Genomic DNA, 13,085 nt, shown 5'->3' with positions numbered 1-13,085 from the left:
AACAATTATAAATCTGTGTTAATGGGTATACAAGTTATAAGATGTTATTTCTATGACAATAATAGCACAAAAGAGGAGTGAGGGAACAGAGCTATCTAGCAGCAAAGTTTCTGTAAATAAATAAAATTAAGTAGGTATTATTTTAAAGCAGAGTGTTATATATTAACATATTTCTTGGAAAGAACAGTCTCTTCAATAAATGGTGCTGGGAAAATTGGATAGCCACATGCAAAAGAATGAAACTGGACCACTATCTTATACCACTCACAAAAATTAACTCAAAATTGATTAAAGAACGTAAGACCTGAAGCCATAAAACTCCTAGAACAAGGTGGTAAGCTCCTTGACATCTGTCTTGGCGATTATTTTTCTAATTTGACACCAAAGCAAAGGCAACAAGAGCAAAAATAAACGAGTGGGACTACATCAAACTAAAAAGCTTCTGCACAGCAAAAGAAACCGTCAACAAAATGAAAAGGCAACCTACCAAATGGGAGAAAATATCTGAAAGTCATATATCTGATAAGAACTCATACAATTCAATGGCAAAAAACAGTAATTAAAAAATGGGCAGGGGCTCCAAATAGACATTTTTTCAAAGAAGACATAGAGATGGCCAACATGACAAGGTGCTCAACATGACTGACCATCAGGGAATGCAAATAAAAACCACAATGAGGTATCACTTCACACCCATTAGAATGGCTTTTATCAAAAACACAAGAAATAACAAGTATGGGTGAGGATGTGGAGAAAAGTGGTCCTCAGTGCACTATTTTTGAGAATGTAAATTGGTGCAGCCGCTATGGAAAACAGTATGAGGTTCTTCAAAAAATAAAATAAAACTATATGATCCACTTTTGGGTATTTTTCAAAGAAAATGAAAACATAACTCAAGAAGATATACACACCCCATAAAGGATTATAAGGGAATACTATAAATAATTGTATATTAACTGTATGCCAATTAGATAACCTGGATGAAATGGACAGACTCCTAGAAAGACAAACTATAAAAACTGTCTCAAGAAGAAATAGAAATAGAAATCCTGGAAAAGGACAGGCCTAGATGGCTGCATGGGTGAATTATACCAATTTTTAAAAATTCTACCAATTAAAGAATAATAAATAATAAATATCAATCCTTCATAGACTCTTTCAAAAACAAAAGAGACAGGAACACTTCCCAACCTATTCTATGAAACTAGTATTAACCTGATACCAAAGCCAGACAAAGACATCACAAAAAAACTACAGACCAGAATCTGTTTTGAATATGGATGCAAATATCCTCAACAAGTTACTAGTGAATTGACTCTAGAACCACATAAAAAAGATCATACCATGATAAGAACATTTAACAAATCATGAATACGGAGGAACTTTCTCAACTGGATAAAAAAAATGTATGAAATACCCCAGTAACATCATACTTAATGGTGAAAGATGGAAAGCTTTTTCCCTAAGATCAGGAACAAGACAAGGATTCCTGCTTTCAACACTTCTTTCAACATTATACTGAAAGTTCTGGCCAGGGCAATTAGAGGGGACAAAAAAGAGTAAAAAGGTTCCCAAATTGGAAGAAGTAAAATTATCTCTCTTTGCAAATCACATGATCTTGTGTTCAGAAAATTCTAAGGAATCACAAAAAGAAAAAACTACTAAAGCTAATAAATGAATTCAACAATAGACCAACAACAAAACCAGTTATATTTCAATACACAAGCAATGAACAATGTAAAAGGGAAATTAAGAAAATGATTCCGTTTATAATGGCATTAAAAAATAATTAGGAATAAATTTAACTAAGGAGGGGCAAGACTTGTACACTGAAAACTACAAAACATTGTTGACAGAAATGAAGAAAACTTAAATAAACAGAAAAACATTTCATATTCATGAATTAGAAGACTTAACATTGTTAAGATGGCAATACACCCCAAACCTATCTAAGGAGTCAGTGAAATCCCCATCAAAATCCCAATGTCCTCTCTTGCAGAAATGAAAAAGCCAATCCTAAAATTCATATGTAATTGCAAGGGGGCCTAACAGCCAAAACAATGTTGAAAAAGAATAAAGTTGGAGGAAGCACATTTCCCAATTTCAAAACTTACAAAAATTACACAGCTACAGTAGTCAAAAGAGGGTAGTACTGGCATAAAAATAGATCAATTGAATGGAACGGACATTCCAGAGGTAAACCCATACATTATGGTGAACTGATTTCAACAGAGTGCCAAGACCATTCAATGGAGAAAGAACAGTCTCTTCAACAAAAGATGCTGGGATAACTGAATAGGCAAATGCAAAAGAAGAAAGTCAGACCCTTACCTCATATCATATATAAAAATTAACTCAAAACAGATCAAAGACCCAAATAGAAGCTAAAATTAAAAGAAATTATAGAAGTAAATCTTTATGGCCTTGGATTTGGCAATGACTTCTTACATATGACACCAAAAGCACAAGTAACAAAAGAAAAACATAGATGAACTGGACTTCGTGAAAATGAAAATCATTTGGGCATCAAAGGACACTATCAAGAGAGTGAAATGACAAATCACAGAATGGGAGAAAATATTTGCAAATCATATAAACGGTAAGGCTCTAGAATCCAGAATATATATTAAAAAAACCCAAAACCTTAAAACTCAACAACAAAAAGACAAACAACCAAATTTAAAAATAGGCAAAGGACCTGAATGAACATTTCTCCAAAGATGTACATATGACCAACAAGCACATGTAAACATGCTTAAAGTCGTTAGTCATTAGGGAAATGTAAACCAAACCACAATGACATACTACTTCACACCCATTAGGATGGCCACAAAAAACGAAAAAGAAATGGAAAGGACTTCCCTGGTGGTGCAATGGTTAAGAATCCGCCTGCCAGTGCAGGGGACATGGGTTCAATCCCAGGTCTAGGAAGATCCCACATGCCATGAAGCAACTAAGCCCGTGTGCCACAACTACTGAGCCTGCGCTCTAGAGCCCATGCGCCACAACTACCGAGCCCACGCGCCACAACTACTGAAGCCCACGCACCCTAGAGCCCATGCACTGCAACTACTGAGCCCACACACCTCAACTACTGAAGCCTGCGTGCCACAACTACTGAGCCTGCATGCTGCAACTACTGAAGCCTGCATGCCTAGAGCTCATGCTCCATGACAAGAAGCCACCGCAATGAGAAGCCCATGCACCGCAACGAAGAGTAGCCGCAACTAGAGAAAGCCCGTGCGCAGCAGTGAAGACCCAACGCAACCAAAAAAAGAAAAAAAAAAGAAAATGGAAAACACCAAGTGTGGGTGGGGGTGATACATTGTTGGTACAAATGTAAAATGGTGAGCTACTGTGGAAAATAGTTTGGCAGTTCCTCAAAAACTTCAACATAGAATTTACTGTACGACTCACTCCCAGGTATATACTCAAAAGAACTGAAAACATATGTCCACATAAAAGTTTGTGTACACATGTTCACAGCAGCATTATTCACAACAGCCAAAAGGTAGAAACCACCCAATTGTCCATGAATTGATGAATGGATAAGTGTGGTGTATCAATACAATAAATGATTATTCAGCAACAAAAAAAGTACTGATACATGCTACAACTTAGATGAACTTTGAAATCATTATGGAAGTGACAGAACCCAGGTCATATATTATGATTCCATTTATTTGAAATTTCCAGAACAGGTAAATTCATAGAGAGAAATCTGATTAGTGGTTGCCAGGGGCTGGGAGGAGGGGGAAATGGGGAGTAACTGCTTAATGTGTGTGGAATCTGCATCTGGGATGATAAAGAAGTCCTGGAACTAGATAGTGGTGATGGCTGACTGTACTTAATACCACTAAATTGTACACTTTAAAATGGTTAAAATGGTAAATTTTATGTTATGCGTGTTTTACCACAGTAAGAAATAAAACATATACTTAAAAAGTCTAATTCTCTATGAACATAGATCTATACAAATATAATTGCTTCAGGTCTTTTTTTAAATTATTGCTTTCAATTTTCTTGCCCCTACCCAGAAGCCATATAGTGAAGTGACAAAATACTGCCACTGTGACTTTGGGGCCCAACAAAGGCTAAGTCCAGGTCAGCCCTGTCACTTACCAACTGTATAAAATGAGACAAAACTCCTCTCTTTGTGCCTCAGTTTCTTCATCTGTAGAATAGGGAATAATATCAATTATTCAGGGTCCTGAATAATGACAATACTGTAAATAAGGAATAAAGGAGCTCCCACTTACCAAGGTTATGACAATAAAAAATATTTGTAATGGAATGAAAAACACTAAATGAATGAAAACCATGAGTCCATAATGACAATCAATTAAAAGAAAGCCAGAAAAGAAAAACTGTCACTATTCATAACTACTTCATAACTCCTTACTTTTAACATTAGTAATTAAGGGAAAAGAAACACCTGTTTTTCAGGAGGAATTACATTTTAGAGTAACCCAGTAATTCCCAATGATTAAGAAAAGCTTTTCAGAAGAATGCTAGACATAAAAGTAAAATGAATACAGAATTAACAAAATGCATTTCACAAATTCCGATGCAAATTTTGATGTGGGTAAAAATTAGCAACTGGTATTAAAATAATTAGAATTGGACGGTCATATTGTAGCACCACACAAATTACTCTGGAGTTGCAAGGGGAGCCACAAAAGCTTGGAAAGCACAGACTGTCATCACCTTAACCCAGTGGTTAATCTTAGCTTTACTCATAGTGGGTCAGATACTGTGTCTTCTGATGTACAATACTGCAGAAAAACTAGATTAGTGGTTGCCTAGAGTTTAGAGGGAAGGACGGGGGGTGGTGACCACTTAAGAGTATGGAGTTTCTTCTTGGGGTGACAAAAATGTTCTAAAACTGATGTGGTGATGGTTGCACAAATCTGTGAATGTACTAAAAACCAATGAATAGTAAACTTTAAACGGGTGGTGTGTGTGTGTGAACTTTATCTCAATAAAGCTGTTACCACCCCCAAAAAATCATATACAGTTACATCCAGGATAAAGTATTTTCAATCCAAACAAAATTAAACATATAGCATCTACAGAGAAGAAAATGGGATTGGAGAAAAATTAGGTACCCAAAAGTATCAAACACAAAGAACAGAGAGTCTAAAGAAAAAAACACACTAGAGAAAAAAAGTACTGAGAAGTATCTCCTCCATTTTAGCTGAGAATAAACATTTACATAGTATCACAAACGTGTGGCACAGTGACCACAAAAGTTCCACAGCAGTTAAGAATGTTGAGAAATTACTGCTCTAGCACCATAATATTAAACTACCAAAATTTTAATAAAAGTGTAGTTTTCAAATTGTTGTATCTCAGAAGTTAACATATAACTTCAGCCTTGACTCTGGCTGAACAGTGAGATTAATACTCCGTCATTCAGGCTTCCCTGGTGACGCAGTGGTTGAGAGTCCACCTGCTAATGCAGGGGACACGGGTTCGAGCCCTGGTCTGGGAGGATCCCACATGCTGCGGAGCAACTAGGCCCGTGAGCCACAACTACTGAGCCTGCGCGTCTGGAGCCTGTGCTCCGCAACAAGAGAGGCCACGATAGTGAGGGGCCCGCGCACCGCGATGAAGAGTGGCCCCCGCTTGCCGCAACTAGAGAAAGCCCTTGCACAGAAACGAAGACCCAACACAGCAAAAATAATTAATTAATAAACGTGTCCCCTGCATTGGCAGGCAAAAAAAAAAAAATACTCCGTCATGCAAGATTCAACCAAAACATCTACTTAACTGTATGTTATCACTTACATGTGGAATCTAAAAAAATACAACAAACTAGTGAATAAAGCAAAAAAGAAGCAGCCTCACAGATACAGAGAACCAACTAGTTCTACCAGTGGGGAGAGGCGATATAGGGGTAGGGGATTTTTTTAAGAAGGGTTATTATGGGATTATACAAAATAATTTGTGTGAAACTTTTGAAAATTGTAAAGCACTACAGAATTTAAAGACTCTTTCATTCAATAACAAAAAATACATTAAAAAATGTCTATTCGGTGCAGCTGTATTTTGATAGTTTGTTCTGTCTCACCTTTTACAGTGAGAAATGTAGTTTAACTACCTATGTTTAGATCCTTTAGGTCTCTCCATTCTTTCATCCATTTCTTCCTCCCCTTCTGTCATCCTTGCCTTCCACAAGAACCAGATCCACAGGGAAATCCAGAATACCTCAGCCAAGACCAGGCTGCCACCCAGCTACAGAAAGGCCCGCCAGAGCAGGAGCCATCCCACCCCGTCGTTTGGGTGGGTCTAAAATAAGTCTTGCTGCCAATGGCCAAAAACGCTAAGGCCTAGATCCAGACTCAGCATAGGTGTCTGCCCGAAAACAACAGGCTTGCCCCAGTTCCAGCAGGCAGTGGGCATCTGCTCCATCTGTGAGTCATCTCCTTGGGGGCATAGGAGCCTCTTCCCAGGCACCCTGATCACCAGCTAAATCCTCATGAGCACTCTCTCTCCAGACAGAGGTTGAACATGTTTCATCTCCTTTCTTACCCCATTCCACCTCCTCACTCTTATGTCCATTTCTGGCTGGGAGCTCTTCATACAAGACTACCCTCTGCCCAGAATCACAATGCTTCAAGAGTGGTTAACACTCTGAGTGCTGGCTAACACTCAGAGACTCTTGCTGTCAAATCCCAGAGCCAGACTGCATCCTTCGCAGACCAGCATGGGCTGTGCTGAGCCCAAGATGCCCTCGGAGCCTTCCCTTCCACACCTAGCCCTCCACAATGGTACCACATAGGCTGAGACCGAGGCCTTGAAGGACACTCTCTTGCTGCCTTTGACACTCCTACCTGGGTGAAGTGAATGCAGGGCATCCATGTGGGGGGCACAGTGCCCGGTAGACTGACTGACACATAAGTCATCTCTCCAGGACACCTGAGACTTTTTTCTCAAAAATGTACAGAACTGGAGAGGAGTCAAGATGGCAGTATGGAAAGACACGGAGTTAGTGTCTCTCCTCAACTAGGGTGCCTGCCGGCTGCTGGTGGGGAACTCTGAATCCCAAGGAGACAGGAGGAAGCCCAGAGTGAACCGGTAGGACGCAGGGGGACCCAGAGGGGAGGAGAAGTGGACGCCAGACAAGATCAGCACCCCTGAGGCTGGGGAGATCAGGAGAGGCAGGTGGGAGGGACTCTCCGGGAAGAGCAGGAAAGGAGCAGAGGGCGATTGCCTGGCCACTCAGGCCGAGGAGTCTGCTGAGCTCCCAAGCTGCTTCCCCCACCTCCAAAGCCCCCTCCAGGCCGCATGGGTCCTGGGGGCATAGGAGGGAGGCCAGGGAGATCAGGAGAGGCAGGCAGGAAGGGCCCTCAGGAGGAGTGGGAAAGGAGCAGAGGGCCACTGCCCTGCCCACTTGGGCCCAGGGAGCCTGCTGAGCTCCCAGGCCAATCCCCCGCCCTTCAAACACCCCTCCAGGCTACATGGGTCCTTGGGGGCATAGGACGGAGGTGGGGAGACCAGGAGAGGCAGGCAGGAGGGGCCCTCTGGGAGGAGCAGGAGAGGAGCGATTGCCCCACCCACTCAGGCAAGGAGAGCCTAAGGAGATCCCAGGCCAGTCCCCTGCCCTCCAAGGCCTCCCTCCCCCCAGAACCCCGCCCCAGCCGCACTGGTCCTGGGGGCATAGGAGGGAAGCAGGGTGGGGGGGGGGGCGGTGATCAGGAGAGGAAGGCGGGAGGGGCCCTCCCAGACCCCAGACCAGAGGAGCAGGAGAGGAGAGGAGGGCATTTGCCCCACCCATTCGAGCCCAGGAAGCCTGCTGGGCTCCCAGATGAGGTCCCCTGCCCTCGAGACCAGGCACGCCTGGGTCCCTTCTGTCCCTTGAGCCTAAGCCCCACCACCCACAGCCCCCAGGGCCTTTTCCAGCCCTGTGGGTGCTGAGCACTGGCCCCACCCACTGCACAAACCTTGCCCTTGCTTAGGCCCCACCCTCCATAGCCAAGGCTTTCCCCCACCACCCTGCCCTTGGTTTTTTTTTTTTCTTTTCCTTCCTGCTCTTTTTTACTGTTGTGGTACTGATGTACCTTCCAGTTGCTGATTCATCTGTATTTTTATTTTTACATTTTTTCTCACATATCTGTTAGTTTCCTAGTCTAATTTTATTTTTCATCATTGCTCTTTTTTTTTTTTGGCTGCCCCACATGGCTTGCGGGATCTTGATTCACGAGCCCACAGTCAGGCGGAAGCTCCTGAAGTGGGAGCTCCAAGTCTGAACCACTGGACTAACAGAGAATCTCAGACCCCAGGGAATATTCATAGGACTGAGGTCTCACAGAGTTCCTCATCTCAGCACCAAGACCCAGCTCTACCCAAAAGCCTACAAACTCCAGTGTTGGAAGCCTCAGGCCAAACAACCAGTAAGACAGGAACACAATCCCACTCATTAAAAAAAAAAAAAATGAGATGGCAAAACAAAATGTCACAGATGAAGGAGCAAGGGAAAAACCTACAAGACTAAGTAAATGAAGAGGAAATAGACAGTCTACCTGAAAAAGAATGCAGAGTAATGACAGTAAAGATGATCCAGAATCTCAGAAACAGAATGGAAGCACAGATTGAGAAAATACAGGAAATCTAGACAATAAATACAAGAAATCTTAACAAAGATCTAGAAGAACTAAAGAACAAACAGAGATGAACAACACAATAACTGAAATGAAAAATACACTAGAAGGAATCAATAACAATAACTGAGGCAGGAGAACAAATAAATGAGCTGGAAGACAAAATGGTGGAAATAACTGCCAAGGAGCAGAAGAAAGAATGAAAAGAATTGAAGACAATCTCAGAGACCTCTGGGACAACACTAAATGCAGCAACATTCGAATTATGGGGTCCCAGAAGAAGAAGAGAAAAAGAAAGGGTCTGAGAAAATATTTGAAGAGATTATAGTCAAAAATGTCCCTAATATGGGAAAGGGAATAGTCACCCAAGTCCAGGAAGCACAGAGAGTCCCATACAGCATAAACCCTAGGAAAAACACACCAAGACACATAATAATCAAACTAATAAAAATTAAATTCAAAGAAAAAAATATTAAAAGCAGCAAGGGAAAAACAAAAAATAACATACAAAGGAATCCCCATAAGGTTATCAGCTGATTTTTCAGTGGAAACTCTGCAGGCCAGAAGAGAGTGGCAGGATATACTTAAAGTGATGAAAGATAAAAACCTACAACCAAGATTACTCTACCGAGCAAGGATCTCATTCAGATTCCATGGAGAAGTCAAAAGCTTTTCAGACAAACAAAAGTTAAGAGAATTCAGCACCACCAAACCAGCTTTACAACAAATGCTAAAGAAACTTCTCTAAGCAGGAAACACAAGAGAAGAAAAAGACCCACAATAAAAACCCCAAAACAATTAAGAAAATGGTAAAAAAAAAAAAAAAAAAAAAAAACATACATATTGCTAATAACCTTGAATGTAAATGGATTAAATGCCCCAACCAAAAGACACAGACTGGTTGAATGGATACAAAAACAAGACCCATATATATGCTGTCTACAAGAGACCCACTTCAGACCTAGGGACACATACAGACTGCAAGTGAAGGGATGGAAAAAGATATTCCATGCAAATGGAAATCAAAAGAAAGCTGGAGTAGCAATACTCCTATCAGATAAAATAGACTTTAAAATAAAGACAGTTATAAGAGATAAGGAGGGACACTACATAATGATCAAAGGATCAATCCAAGAAGAAGATATAACAATTATAAATGTTTATGCACCCAGCATAGGAGCACCTCAATACATAAGGCAAATGCTAACAACATGAAAGGAGGAATCGACGGTAACACAATAACAGTAGGGGACTTTAACATCCCACTTACACCAACGGACAGATCATCCAAACAGAAAATAAATAAGGAAACACAAGCTTTAAATGACACAGTAGACCAGATAGATTTAATTGATATTTATAGAATATTCCACCCAAAAGTGGCAGAATACACTCTCTTCTCAAGTGCACATGGAACATTCTCCAGGAGAGATCACATCTTGGGTCACAAATCAAGCCTCAGAAAATTTAAGAAAACTGAAACTGTAACAAGCATCCTTTCTGACCACGACGCTATGAGATTGGAAATCAATTACAGGGGAAAAAAACTGTAAAAAACAAAAATACGTGGAGGCTAAATAGTGTGCTACAAAATAACCAAGACATCACTGAAGAAATCAAAGAAGAAATTAAAAACTACATAGAAACAAATGACAATGAAAACACGACGACCCAAAAACTATGGGACACAACAAAAGCAGTTCTAAGAGAGAAGTTTAGAGCAATTCAATCTCACCTCAAGAAACAAGAAAAATCTCAAATAAACAATCTAACCCTACACTTAAAACAACTAGAGAAAGAAGAACAAAAAAACCCCAAAGTCAGTAGAAGGAAAGAAATCATAAAGATCACAGCAGAAATAAATGAAATAGAAACGAAGAAAACAATAGCCAAGATCAATAAAACTAAAAGCTGGTTCTTTGACAAGATAAACAAAACTGATAAACCCTTAGCCAGACGCATCAAGAAAAAATGGGAGAGGACGCAAAAGAAAAAGGAGGAATCACAACTGACACTGCAGAAATACAAAGGATTATAAGAGACTACTACAAACAACTATATGCCAATAAAATGGACAACCAGGAAGAAATGGACAAATTCTTGGAAAGGTACAATTTTCCAAGAATGAACCAGGAAGAATTAGAAAATATAAACAGACATATCACAAGTAAGGAAACTGAAACCGTAATTAAAAATCTCCCACAGGGCTTCCCTGGTGGCGCAGTGGTTGAGAGTCCGCCTGCCGATGCAGGGGACGTGGGTTCGTGCCCCGGTCCGGGAAGATCCCACATGCCGTGGAGCGGCTGGGTCCGTGAGCCATGGCCACTGAACCTGTGCATCCGGAGCCTGTGCTCCGCAACGGGAGAGGCCACAACAGCGAGAGGCCCGCGTACCGCAAAAAAAAAAAAAAAAAAAAAAAAAAATCTCCCACAAACAAAAGTCCAGGACCAGATGGCTTCACAAGCGAATTCTATCAAACATTTAGAGAAGAGCTAACACCAGTCCTTTGCAAACTCTTCGAAAAAATTGCAGACGGAGAAACACTGCCAAATTCATTCTATGAAGCCACTATCATCACCCTGATACAAAAACCAGAAAATGGTATCACAAAAAAAAGAAAATTACAGACCAATTTCACTGATGAACATAGATGCAAAAGTCCTGAACAAAATACTAGCAAACAGAATCCAACAGCACAATGAAAGGATCATACACCATGATCAAGTGGGATTTATCCCAGGGATGCAAAGATTCTTCAATATATGCAAATCAATCAATGTGATACACCATATTAACAAATTAAGGAATAAAACCCATATGATCATCTCAATAGATGCAGAAAAAAGCTTTTAACAAAATTCAACACCCATTTATGATAAAAACTCTCCAGAAAATGGGCACAGAGGGAACCTACCTCAACATAATAAAGGCCATATATGACAAACCCACAGCAAACATCATACTCAATGGTGAAAAACTGAAAGCATTTCCACTAGGATCAGGAACAAGACAAGGAGGTCCACTCTTGCCACTCTTATTCAACATAGTTTTGGAAGTCCTAGCCACGGCAATCAGAGAAGAAAAAGAAATAAAAGGAATACAAACTGGAAAAGAAGAAGTAAAACCGTCACTATTTCCTGATGACATGATACTATACATAGAAAATCTTAAAGATGCCACCAGAAAACTACTAGAACTAATCAATAAATTTGGTAAAGCTGCAGGATACAAAATTAATGCACAGAAATCTCTTGCATTCCTATACACCAACGAAAAATCAGAAAGAGAAATTAAGGAAACACTCCCATATACCATTGTAACAAAAAGAATAAAATACCTAGGAATAAACCAGCCTAAGGAGGCCAAAGACTTGTACTCAGAAAAGTATAAAACACTGATGAAAGAAATCAAAGATGACATAAAAAGATGGAGAGATATACCATGTTCTTGGATTGGAAGAATCAATATTGTGAAAATGACTATACTGCCAAAAGCAATCTACAGATTCAATGCAATCCCTATCAAACTACCAATGGCATTCTTCACAGATCTAAAACAAAAAAACTTACAATTCGTATGGAAACACAAAAGACACCGAATAGTCAAAGCAATCTTGAGAAAGAAAAACGGAGTTGAAGGAATCAGGCTCCCTGACTTCAAACTATACCACAAAGCTACAGTAATCAAGACAGTATGGTACTGGCACAAAAACAGAAATATAGATCAACAGTACAGGATAGAGTGCCCAGAGATAAACCCATGCACATATGGGCACCTAATTTATGACAAAGGAGCAAGAACATACAATGGAGAAAAGACAACCTCTTCAATAATTAGTGTTGGGAAAACTGGACAGCTACATGTAAAAGAATGAAATTAGAACACTACCTAACACCATATACAAAAATAAACTCAAAATGGATTAGAGACCTAAATGTAAGACCAGACGCTATAAAACTCTTGGAGGAAAACAAAGGAAAAATCACTCTTTGACTTAAACCACAGCAAGATCTTTTTTGACCCACCTCCTAGAGTAACACATAAAAACAAAAATAAACAAATGGGACTTAATTAAACTTAAAAGCTTTTGCACAGCAAAGGAAGCCATAAACAAGACAAAAAGACAACCCTCAGAATGGGAGAAAATATTTGCAAATGAAACAACAAAGGATTAATCTCTAAAATATACAAACAGCTCATGGAGCTCAATATCAAAAACAAACAAACAATCCAGTTAAAAAATGGGTGGAAGACCTAAATAGACATTTCACCAAGAAGACATACAGATGGCCAAGAGGCACATGAAAAGATGCTCAACATCACTATTAGAGAAATGCAAATCAAAACTACAATGAGGGGCTTCCCTGGTGGCACAGTGGTTGAGAGTCTGCCTGCCGATGCAGGGGATATGGGTTCGTGCCCCGGTCCGGGAAGATCCCACATGCCGCAAAGCGGCTGGGCCTGCGTGTCTGGAGCCTGTGC

General features: G+C 40.3%; 1 protein-coding gene across 3 annotated transcripts in view; it reads right to left on the bottom strand.

Moving 5' to 3' along the window:
- Nucleotides 1–13,085, bottom strand: part of DYDC1 (DPY30 domain containing 1) — a 52,810-nt gene that overhangs the window by 19,368 nt on the left and 20,357 nt on the right. For 2 of the 3 annotated variants that reach the window (XR_009522453.1, XM_060034695.1), the window contains exon 7: nt 4,123–4,174. The exons of the other annotated variant lie outside the window; for it this stretch is intronic. Coding sequence is in view for 1 of the 2 variants with exons in the window: in XM_060034695.1 (XP_059890678.1) it covers nt 4,123–4,174 (52 nt within the window). In the remaining variant the exon portion in view is untranslated. The remainder of the gene's footprint in view (nt 1–4,122; nt 4,175–13,085) is intronic. 3 annotated transcript variants of the gene reach the window in all.

This window comes from Delphinus delphis, chromosome 16 (assembly GCF_949987515.2).
Source record: "Delphinus delphis chromosome 16, mDelDel1.2, whole genome shotgun sequence".
Lineage (NCBI taxonomy): Eukaryota > Metazoa > Chordata > Mammalia > Artiodactyla > Delphinidae > Delphinus > Delphinus delphis.
Note: the sequence above shows the minus strand (reverse complement) of the source record. Positions and strands in the feature narration are given on the sequence as shown.